This window comes from Callionymus lyra, chromosome 14, assembly GCF_982586985.1.
Source record: "Callionymus lyra chromosome 14, fCalLyr1.hap1.1, whole genome shotgun sequence".
Taxonomy (NCBI): domain Eukaryota; kingdom Metazoa; phylum Chordata; class Actinopteri; order Syngnathiformes; family Callionymidae; genus Callionymus; species Callionymus lyra.
The window spans coordinates 7,872,859-7,885,315 of record NC_141831.1 but is presented as its reverse complement, the minus strand read 5'-3'; the positions used below and the strand labels follow the sequence as shown (position 1 = coordinate 7,885,315).

At 39.4% G+C, this 12,457-nt stretch overlaps 1 protein-coding gene across 1 annotated transcript; it reads left to right on the top strand.

The window, feature by feature from the left end:
- Nucleotides 1-1,858: 1,858 nt before the first annotated feature.
- On the top strand, nucleotides 1,859-12,258 carry thsd1 (thrombospondin, type I, domain containing 1). Its single transcript, XM_087807900.1, has 7 exons — nucleotides 1,859-1,880; nucleotides 3,495-3,618; nucleotides 5,723-6,111; nucleotides 7,151-7,742; nucleotides 8,763-8,924; nucleotides 8,986-9,334; nucleotides 10,309-12,258. The coding sequence occupies exons 2-7, from the start codon at nucleotides 3,567-3,569 to the stop codon at nucleotides 11,297-11,299; spliced, it is 2,535 nt and encodes an 844-aa protein (XP_087664026.1). The 5' UTR covers nucleotides 1,859-1,880; nucleotides 3,495-3,566; the 3' UTR covers nucleotides 11,300-12,258.
- The last annotated feature ends 199 nt before the right edge of the window (nucleotides 12,259-12,457 follow it).

The window sequence follows — 12,457 nt, the reverse complement described above, 5'->3', positions numbered from 1 at the left end:
CAATAAAATCACTTGATAGATGGATGGCTAGATAGATGCAAAATGTATGTCTTGCATACATCTATATTTGAGAACAAAATAACTTGATAGATGGATAGATAGATAAATGCAAGATGTCTTGCATACATGTATATTTGACAGTAAAAGAACTTGATAGATACATGGATGATAGATGCAAGATGTATGTCTTGCATACATCTATATTTGACATTAAAAGAACATGATAGATAGATGAATGATAGATAGATGCAAGATGTATGTCTTGTATATATGTATATTTGGCAATAAAATAACTTGATAGATGGATAGATAGATGCAAAATGTATGTCTCGCATACATGTATATTTGACAATAAAAGAACTTGATAGATAGATGATGGATAGATAGATGCAAAATGTATGTCTTGCATACATGTATATTTGACAATAAAATAACCTGATAGATGGATAGATAGATGCAAAAAGGAATGTCTTGCATACATCTATATTTGACATTAAAAGAACATGATAGATAGATGAATGATAGATAGATGCAAGATGTATGTCTTGTATACATGTATATTTGACAATAAAATAACTTGATAGATGGATAGATAGATGCAAGATGTATGTCTTGCATACATGTATATTTGACAATAAAAGAACTTGATAGATAGATGATGGATAGATAGATGCAAAATGTATGTCTTGCATACATGTATATTTGACAATAAAATAACCTGATAGATGGATAGATAGATGCAAAAAGGAATGTCTTGCATACATCTATATTTGACATTAAAAGAACATGATAGATAGATGAATGATAGATAGATGCAAGATGTATGTCTTGTATACATGTATATTTGACAATAAAATAACTTGATAGATGGATAGATAGGTGCAAAATGTATGTCTTGCATACATGTATATTTGACAATAAAATAACTTGATAGATAGATGGATTGATAGATAGATGCAAGATGTATGTCTTGCATACATGTATATTTGACAATAAAATAACTTGATAGATAGATGGATTGATAGATAGATGCAAGATGTATGTCTTGCATACATGTATATTTGACAATGAAATAACTTGAACTTGATATATAGATGTATGTAGCACGAGGAATGAATGAGTCTATTAGTGTTACATCTGGGAAGGAGCATTCGAATGTAGTATTTAGTTTTATCTTTATAAGTAACTTATATAATATAAGTCTTGACCTTTTCTAATAGTTAATTCAGTATTAAGTATTACCACTGTAAAAGCATGAATACTATTATTTTCATTTAATTTAGAATGTTGTACTTGTATCTAAAGTTTCAAATTGTGTTCGATTTCAGCTGCTTGCATGTGTTAATGGCATTACGTTTTTTTTTTTTTTTTTATACCATTTTTGGGGATATTTTTAGAGACACAAAATCTCCCCCCCGAAAAAAAAATACAAATAAATGTTATATATATTTCTGTATAACTGAAGCAAACAAGAGTAACTTGCATAAATTAATTCTAAAACAAAGAAACTTAATAAGATATACGACTCATTATTAAGTTCAAATTAAGTTAAAATATTAGACTAAGGGTCGCAAAAATACAGTGGAATGGCCGCACTTTTTAATTGTATTTATTATAAACGTATATTTACCATTATTTATTATTATCTTTTATTTAATAATAGATTCAACGTCAGTGGTCATAATGTTCCGGCTAGCTTATACTATTGATTTGCACGGAAAATAAATAAGAATAAGAGTATTTCTATATTTTAGATTGTATGTTACCTGACAGGAGGATGTTGTTCTACGTCACGTCACTAGGAGGCGTGTGACGTCACAGACATCGACGCAGGCAGTTAGACTCTCAGCCTGTGGTCGCTGGAGGAAGAATGACGTTCTGTGAGTGAACTTTTAAGATTTAAATGCGATTTATTTATGCTCTTTGAAGGTTAATAATTCAGCAATTCAATCCGTGATGTTTATAAATGTACAATTATGTCGAGATTTTTCAACAGTATTTGTGTTCTTGTTAACGCGTCGAGACAATTTCAAGCTAAACAAAACTTTATTTGTATCTTGTACGTTAACAACTTTTGGCTTCTTGTTAAATTGTTTCATACAAATTGCGCAATTTGTTGAAAGTTAAGTATTAAGTATTATCACGACAAATGTTTATTAGAACTGATCGAACTTTACAGTGATTTATTGTTTAAATTTACATTTTATTTCATGAGCGAGTTCGTTATTATGAATTGACAATAATCAAAACATACAATTTTACAATGAATTTAATGGACATTTTCATGATTCTTCTGTCTTAATATTAATAACCAAACATTTTTTTTACAGACTGATGTTGGTCATATTGGTATGGAACTTAATTTACTAGTGTAAGTTTTATACATATATATTAGGGGTGTTTATGGGCAAGAATCCAGCATGTAAATGTATCACCTCAAGGTTGACGATATGATATTGTTTAATATTTATTAGTATTGTCGAGTACTTGACTCTGGTGTTGCATAATTTACAGACCAAAAGACAAGTGGTAACTGCTTTTATTTGTTTTGAAATCAAAATATACCCAAGCATCAGCTTTTAAAAGCTACTGGAGTCACTGTATCCTCTCGTCCTCAGTCATCGCCGAATCGCCATTTGGTGGCCAGAATTTTAACTGCAACACAAAAATTAACAAATGCTGTGAATATTTGCGTGTTAATTGTAAATATATATATATATTTTTTTAATAAAAAACTGTAATAATTAATATGAATTTATATTTGGTACCAATACAGTGTTGTTGAATATCAACAACGTAATCATGATCGATATTTCCACTAGTCCACTGTATCCTCTCGTCCTCAGTCATTACCGAATCTCATTTTTCCTGTAGCTGCGGAGGTAGTGATGTCTGCTGCCTTCTAGTGGCCTGAAGTTAAATTTCTACCCCAAAAAAATGAACACTGCGTGAATATTTACATGTTAATCGTGAATTTTATTTTAATTATTATTGTTATTTTTTTTTACAAAACTTCATTGAACTTCAAACCATAAAATAACTATGGTATGAATTATTATATACTGTATACATATTTATTTTTTGTTTTGTTTTTTTAATTGATAATCGATACAATCCTATCAATTATCGATACAGTATTGCGTAAAAGAATATATATATTTAATTGACCATCCGAGAAAAGATTATCTCTTAATGTTTTTAGCAGCGAAAATTAAATCCAAACATTCCAGTAATAGTTAAACTCTGAAGGTAAATGACTTCTAGGTCGTAACGGTGAATGACAGATGATCCAGAGAAGAAGAAGAAGAAGAAGAAGAAGAAGTGTTGTCGAACAAGTCGTGATCCATTGTGAGGACGGAGGGGCGGATGAGGGAGGAAGTTCACAGTCACAGCTTCATTCTCAGCCTTTTCCTGTTTGAAAAAAAAAGAAAAAAGACTCCGGGCTGTTGTCACGTCTGGATTACTGGGAGCTGCTTTTATTTTGGATTTTTCAGAAAGAAAGTGTTGCCGTAGAGGACGGTCATGTGGTGCAGTGAAGGAACACGGAGGCACGGAACATCATCGGAATGCCACGAGAAGTCCCTCCACTGCTTTTCCTGCCGGTGCTCCTGGGATACGGTGAGTCGGGAAAACATCTCCATCAAGAAGTACAAACGTGTACTTTTTTCTATTTCTGTTTTTCTTTTTTTTTAAGAAAAATCTCAAGTTAAATCACATTACAGTTCACAGGTATTTTACAAAAAGTTTAATCATTTTTGTACATTGTTTTTTCCCGCAGTAGAAACATTAATATTTCCCCAAAAAACTTTGAGTCATGTAGCAATTTATGTGAAAATGCCTAACATTTTGATTGTGATTTCAAATGACTCGCATGTGTGTTTTAAAACATGTGGGTTTGATGAAGGTTTACCAGGGTTACAGATAAACATACACTTTTTTTCTGTATCAACTGCAAGATAAGATGATGAAAACAAGTATACATTTGAAAAAAACAAGAAATCTGTCATTAAAAAAAAGACTTAAAAACTTAAAAAACTGATTTTACATGTTTGGGTAATGTTAGCTTAGCATCATTGCTAACCCTTAGCAACCTTAAACTTAAATAAAAGTCACATATAACTAAGTCTTAACCTCCAGAATGATGCTTCATAAATTAGGTTCATGTAAAAGTACCCTAGTATAAATATCTATTTGATACAGGGCTGTATCAGTTTGTGGTGCTAACAATGTTAGCTTAGCATCATTGCTAACCCCTAGCAACCTAGCAAGTCTTTACCGCCATAATTAAATTAAGTTCATGTAAAAGTACCCTAGAATAAATATCTATTTGAGACAGGGCTGTACAGAAAGAAAAAAGTATTTATTTCTGTTTTATTGATTATTACTGTCTCTGTCTGTTTAGGTTTTTGTTGTTCTTTTTAAAGACATTTTCTCCAAAGTAACATTAGCTTGTGACTCTTAACACGTCAAAATGTTATTCTTCAGTCCTATATACTGAAGAATATGCCTGTTAATTTTCTGAAAGGAGTAAAAAAAACGAATATATGCAACCATCTTATTGTAGAAAAAACACTTAAAAGCAGATTTTACATGTTTTGAAAACAATTAAGGAAAATGTAACTTTGGTGGAATTCCGGATTACCATCTGGATCCATGGATCCCTTGAAGGATTTGCAGCTGTGCTACATCACTTGAATGATGTGTAAAGAGTGTTAATGTATTTAACAGTAGGGATGTGTACTGACAAGAAGCTGGTGATACAATACATATCACGACACAGGGCTAACGATACAATAAATTGTGATACTGTAGTAAAAAGGATATATGTGTAGTATTGTCCAGTACTTGACTCTGGTGTTGTAGTATTTACAGACCACATGACTCTTGAAGAAGTCGTAACTGCTTTCATTTGTTTTCAAACCAAAATATGTCCAAACATCAGCTTTTAAAGCCGCTGGAGTCACTGTATCCTCTCGTCCTCAGTCATCGCCAGGGTCTCATGGGATATTTGTGAATGTAACAAGTTAAGGGTGTGTTTAGGAGTGTGTATTGTCAAGAATAAGACACAATAAGTATTATCACGATACAGGGATGATGATATGATATATAGTGATACTGTAGTGACAAATAGATATATTTGTAGTATTTTAAAGTACTTGACTCTGGTGTTGTAGTATTTACAGACCACATGACTCTTGGCGAAGTCGTAACTGCTTTCATTTGTTTTCAAACCAAACTATGTCCAAACATCAGCTTTAAAAGCTGATGGAGTCACTGTATCCTCTCGTCCTCAGTCATCACTGGAATTTACTCATCCCTCTAGCTGCGTTGGATAACTGCTGCCATTTAGTGGGCGAAAGTTTGATCATAACTCAAAAAAGAACAAACACAGTATATAATCAGTATCCTCTCGTCCTCAGTCATCGCCAAATCACATTTTCCCTGTAGCTAGGCAATTGCAACACAAAGATGAACAAATGCTGTGAATATTTGCATGTTAATTGTAAATAAAAAAAAGCCCCTAAAATAATAAATATGTTTTTTATCAATAAAGTCTTGTTGAATATCAACAACGGAATCATTATCAATATTTTCGTAACTACTGTAATGTAATAAATGAAATTAATGTTGGTAAAGGAGCTTCTTGGCTGAGGGCTGCGCTCTCAAAGTGCTTTTCTAGTCCGGACTTCAAATGTATCTTATTCGGCTCTTCGTCCTGCAGCTCTGGCGGGTCTGAACATCTGGCCTTCGCTCCACGTCGCTCTGAGCAACAACGGCGTGTTCGTGGACTTCAGGTCCACATGCAACAGCACCAGGAGACTCCGCCTCTCGCTGATGGACACGGAGACCAACACCAGCGTCCAGACCAGGACCCTCCCCGACGGCCAGTCCTCGGGCAGGGTGGAGTTCGACTGCTCCTGCTTCCTGTACGCCGGAACTTTCCGCTTCCTGCTGCACCAGACCTGCGCCTCCTCGTCTTCCCGCTCTAATGGAACGCACGCTCACGGCGAGGACGGCGCCAGCCAGTGGTGGAGCTCGGAACTACGGGTGCAGTGGCCGACGTTTCACATCGCTGTGGAGAGAGCGAGCAACCAATCGTGGTCTTTCCAGGTGAGAATAATCATCCATCCATCCATCCATCCATCCATCCATCCATCCATCCATCCATCCATCCATCCATCCATCCATCCATCCATCCATCCATCCATCCATCCATCCATCCATCCATCATTGTGAAAGTACCCTAGAATAAATATATATTTGATACAGGGCTGTACAGAAAGAAAAAGTATTTATTTCTGTTTTATTGAATACTACTGTCTCAAAGGTTGTTGATATTTTTAAAGACAACATTTTCTCTAAAGTAACTTTAGCTTGTGACTCGTAACACATTAAAATGTTTTTTTTTGTCATATTTACTGAAAAAATAAGCCTGTTTACTTGCTAAAATTAGTAACAACTTTATATTTTTATAGTATTATAGAAAAAAATACTTAATTACGTTTTTTTGTTGTTGTTTTTTTTGCACGTAAGCACTAAAAGTTAGAAGCCATACAAGAAAATGATCTTCAAAATACTTATTCTAGGGATGTATACTCAAATGTAATTAGTATACTACAATACTTTAGGAACAAGGATATATGTGTAGTATTGTCGAGTACTTGACTCTAGTGTTGCAGAATTTACAGACCACATGACTCTTGACGAAGTTTTAACTGCTTTCATTTGAAACCAAAATATGTCCAAACATTAGCTTTCAAAAGCTTCTGGAGTCACTGTATCCTCTCGTCCTCAGTCATCACCGGAATTTACTTATCCCCTCTAGCTGCGTAAGATGACTGCTGCCATCTTGTGGCCGAAAGTTTAATTGCAACACAATGAAATGGACAAACACGGTAAAAACCAAAACACAGTCCGGTATTGTAAGAGAAAAAAATATTGTATATATTTCAGTGTATCATGTTTTTTTTTTTACACCCATAAAAACTAAAGAACCTAATCAAAATTTAATCATATGTTCTTTTTTTTTCTTGATATCAATATTTTCTGAGAGTCAAATAAATTTCAAATAATTGCGAAGATGAACTAATCTCCTTGGCAGATGTAACTACGGTCAAAATTAAATAAAACCCTGTTGTGTCCCCAACAGGTGCTGATAACCACCAACGAACACTTCCAGGCCTGCGCCTCCGTCCTCGACTCCGCCCTCTACCTGGAGGTCACCTTCATGGAGCACAACCAGATCGGGCGCAACACCTTCGACAAGGTCCAGGGTCGCACCCGACACGCCGTGGCCCTGGTGCGCTCCCAGAGCATCCAGCTCACCTGCACCTCGCCCTTCACCGACAAGGACTTCGTCCGGGTCTCCCTGCGCTCGCCACACTCGGAGCAGGAGGTCAAGACCTCCGGGCCGCTCCACCTCACCCGGATCTTCTCCTACAAGCTCCAGGTGGAGGACGCCCAGAAGTACAGGAGCGGCTGCGAAGGCGCGATGAGCGTGAAGCTGGCGTCGCCGCCCTGCGCTCACACCACCGGGAAGGTTTTCCTCCACAGGGACGGGAAGGAGGAAACCTCTCGACCTCCCCTGGCCTTCAACTGGCTGACCCCGGGCGAGCGCCGGACGGAGTTCAACTGCTCGCTCTTCTCGACGGGGAGACACAAGTACTGTTTTCGTTTCGTCCTGGACTCCGGTCGCTCCTCGAGTCCCGCTCAGACATGTTTGGTGGTTCACAAGAGCGCAGGTGAGGGAGAAAGTACAAGTGAATTTGTGTATTTCACAAGTTTTTCTGAATATTTTTAAGACTAAAAACTAAAATTTTACCTTCATTTTAATTATGTCAAATTCTGTTTAAATTTTAAATGTTTTTTTAAAATTGGTGTTTTTGCTTAAATTTCCATGCATATTTTTGTCTAAGAAGAATTGATAAAACCCTTGAGTTATAAGGCCCAAATATAAATGTGTTTATTGTATCCCTTGTCTTGGTTGTTCATTTTAACCCAGACACAAGACAAGGGATACCAAAAACACATTTGTTTCCGGGCCTTTGGGTCAGCTTGACCCTGAGATAACACAAGGGATACCACAAATGCATTTGTTTCCGGGCCTATGGGTCAGCTTGACCCTAAGATAACACAAGGGATACCACAAACACATTTGTTCCGGGCCTTTCGGCTCACTTTGACCCAGAGACAACACAAGGGATACCACAAATTCATTTGTTTCCGGGCCTATGGGTCAGCTTTACCCTAAGATAACACGAGGGATACCACAAACACATTTGTTTCGGGTCAGCTTGACCCTGAGATAACACAAGGGATACCAAAAACACGTTTGTTTTTTCGGTTCAGCCTGACCCTGAGATAACAAAAGGGATACCACGAACACATTTGTTTTTTGGCCTTCGGTTCAGCCTGACCCTGAGATAACACAAGGGATACCACAAACAAGTTTGTTTCGGGCCAGCTTGACCCTGAGATAACACAAGGGATTCCACAAACACATTTGTTTCCGGGTCTTCTGGTCAGCCTGACCCTGAGATAACACAAGGGATACCACGAACACATTTGTTTCGGGCCAGCTTGACCCTGAGATAACACAAGGGATTCCACAAACACATTTGTTTCCGGGTCTTCTGGTCAGCTTGACCCTGAGATAACAAAAGGGTTACCACAAACACATTTGTTTTCGGGTCAGCTTGACCCTGAGATAACACAAGGGATACCACAAACACATTTGTTTTCGGTTTGTTGTTGTGTTGCAGACTCCTGGGGCCCCTGGCAGCAGTGGAGCGTCTGCAGCGTCAGCTGTGGAGAAGGTGTCCGGGAGCGCGTGCGCAAGTGTCTGCTGCCCTCTAGCGTCGGCGGGATGCAGTGCACGGGCATGGTGAAGGAACAGTCCCACTGCTCGCTGGAGAACTGTGCAGGTCCGCCACGTTCTCCATGAAAAAAACACTAGAAACCGTTCTCACGTTCCGTCGTTTGCAGCGTCGCCGGATCCTTCGCCGTCCCTCCCGTCCTCGCCGCCGTTGGGGGGCAACGTGGTGGTGGTCGCCGGCATCTCCCTGTGCCTCGCCGTGATCCTGGCCACCATCATAGTCACCCTGTGGAGGAAGATCTGCCAGAAACCTCAGTGCAGCTCGGTCCGCCGGGGCTCCATGCTGCCCCCCGGTGGACGGAAGCTCTCCGACCAGACCTCCATATACGGGCACAGTCTTCCTAGACCGGGGCCCCTCGATGACCCCCCGGCCCAGAGTGACGGACTAACTCCGAGTCTCCCTCAGGATCCAGAGAGACTCTCTCCGTCGGGACAGAAGATGCTGCCTACGATTTTTGGGTAAGATTAAAGAATCTTGCGATACGATACTTACTGTATAAGCTTCTGGAGAGATGACTGTATCCTCTTGTCCTCAGTCTTTTTTTTGCTTTGGAGGATGTAATGATCTATCATGATCTTGTAGTAACAAGGATATATTTGTAATGTCGTCAAGTACTTGACTCTTAAGTTTACAGAATTGAAAAGCTGCTGGAGACGACTGTATCCTCTCGTCCTCAGTTGTCGCCGGGATGTTTTGCTTCGGAGGACGTAATGATATATTGTGACACTGTAGTAACAAGGATATATTTGTAGTGTCGTCAAGTACTTGACTCTGAAGTTTACAGTATTGAAAAGCTGCTGGAGTCAACTGTATCCTCTCGTCCTCAGACATCGTGGGATGTTTTGCTTCGGAGGACATAATGATATATTGTGATACTGTAGTAACAATATATATTTGTAGCATCATCAAGTACTAAGACTCTGAGTTTACAGAATTGAAAAGCAGCTGTAGTCGACTGTATCCTCTCGTCCTCAGACATCGCCGGGAAATCGCAAAAAACATATAAAAGGCCGAAAGACGTTTATTTTATACAGTGGTGTGTATTGGCAAGAATCTTAGAAATAAAACATATCAGGGACAACAGTACAATATATTGTGATACTGTAGTAACAAGGATATATTTGTAGTATTGTCGAGTACTTGACTCTGGATGTCGCAGAATTTACAGAATTGAAAAAAGCTGGTGGAGTCGACTGTATCCTCTCGTCCTCAGACATCACCGGGATGTCGCAGGATTTCATTGTTCTTGTAATGACCGCTGCCATCTAGTGCCCTGAAGTTGAATTGCAACACGAAAATGAACAAACGCTGTGACTATCTTTATGTTTAAATGTATATTTTAAACACATTTTAATGAAAAATTATAACTTTTCAATACTGTATCAGGGAAAAAAACCTTGGTATATTAAGATGTATTGATGTTTTCTTCCAGGTATCATTTAGCTCAGCAGCAGTTGAAGGAAATGAAGAAGATCGGCCTAAAGGAAGGAACACAAGTCTACCATGTGTCCTCCAGTCCGGTCCAAGACACCCTCCTGGCCACCCCCACCATCTCCCCGATCCCCTCCCCGACCGGGTTCGTCCTGTCCTCCCCGGGCCTCGTCCTCAACGAGACCCAGACCAGTGCCCTCCACAGAGAGGCAGCGTCAAGAACTCAGGGAGTACTGAGCCCCCGAGCGGAGCCGGTCCTCGGGCACCCCGGGCTCCGGAGTTCAGGCGGCTCCAGATCCAGGGAGCGCACCGCGGAGTGGGTGGAGATGGTGGAGAGGAGTGGTCTAGGGGGACTCAGACGAGGGGCAGAGGGGGACATCTCCGACAGGAACCCGGGTTTCCGTCGGACCTCCAGCTTCAACGACCCTAAACCTCAACTGGTGACGTCGGCCCAGTTCAGAGAGAGAAGCCTGACCCAGGTGGGTTCGAGGACCCTTCCGGAGGGAAGCAGTTGGACCAGGAGAGGAAAGGAGTGGCCCCCCTACTACTCGTACCCTATTCCGGAAAACGGGGTCTCGCAGGTGGGACCTCAGAGGAAGCCGTGGTTGAACGCGGACCTCAAACATACCGGGACCAAAATCCCCGAAACCAAACCAGAACCACGTCGGGCGGAAGAGGGCGTCTCGGGGATCGGCGGGCCGGTCGGAGGGAACCAGCTCAGCGTGGACCGGGCCGAGCAGAACTGGAACCGCCGCGGCCCGTCGCCCATCCAGAGGAACATCCTGGCCCGGAAGTTGAAGGAGGCCCAGTCGTCGGCGTCCACCAGAGGTCGCCAGCGGAGCTCGACCTTCAGCGCGTCGCCCTCGGCGCCCAAGGACGAACGGTGCGGGTCCCAGCGGAGGTCCGAGGTCTACGCGGGAACGGACCGGTCCTCGTACAGGCTGAGCGAGGCCGAGCGGCGGATGCTGGACTTGGATCTTTCGTCTACGTGACAAGAACCATGTGGGATGGCGAGGACTGGAAGAACTGGACGTACTGGGAAGAAGATGTTCTAGTAAGTTTGAAGACATGCTGAGGATCCACATGTGTGGTTAATGGGAACATGGAGATGAAGATGCTAAGGATGAAAACGAAAAGGATGTTTTCAGCTCAGAAGAAGACTTCATATAACAGGTATTATGGTGAAGAGAAGGAACGTGATTGGCCGGAGACAGTAGAGGAATAATCCGGATGATTTTATGGTGTTTGTTTACACAAGCTCGTCCGAAATACACATGTTTTTGGGTCAAAACTGTTTTTTTTAATAGTTTTACACAACTTTTTTCGCATGTTCAGGTAACAATAAGCAGATACGTATACATTGAATTACATTACTTACTTGAAAATGTGCATTAAGTTAAAAAGACGAAACTCCCTCTGTCAAATATGTAAGGTCGCATCTTAAAATGTACATCACACTGTATCCTCTCGTCCTCAGTCATCACTTGGTTCTTGCAGGATTTCATTGTTCTTGTGATGACTGCTGACATCTAGTGCCCTGAAGTTTAATTGCAACAAAAAGATGAACAAACGCTGTGACTATAGTAACCTCATTAAATAATTAAATCTTTAAAAAAAAATGTGTACCATTTTTACACCATCAATTTTTACTTCCATAATTGTAATAGCTAATTTGTAAAAAAAAACAATCTATAATTATAATAGCAAATTTGTAAAATATCTATAATTTAAATAGCAAATGTTTAAAAAACTATAATTATAATAGCAAATTTGTAAAATATCTATAATTTAAATAGCAAATGTTTAAAAAACTATAATTATAATAGCAAATGAATAATACAATCTATAATTATAATAGCAAATTAGTAAAAATATCTATAATTTTAATAGCAAATGAGTAAAACATCTATAGTTATAATAGCAAATTAGTAAAGACAGGATTCCATATGTTCTACTCAAACAAAAAAAACGTTTTCTAACAATTTTTGTTGTGAAGATTTATTGCTTTTTTAATGTTGTTTGTTCAAAGGGTTCGTCAGAAAGACAATTAGATATTTTTTGGTCAAAACAAAAGGCCTTATTTTAATGTATTTGTATTATAATTGTATTATTGTTATTATTTTACTCCATATTGTCATTTTTTCTAAGAA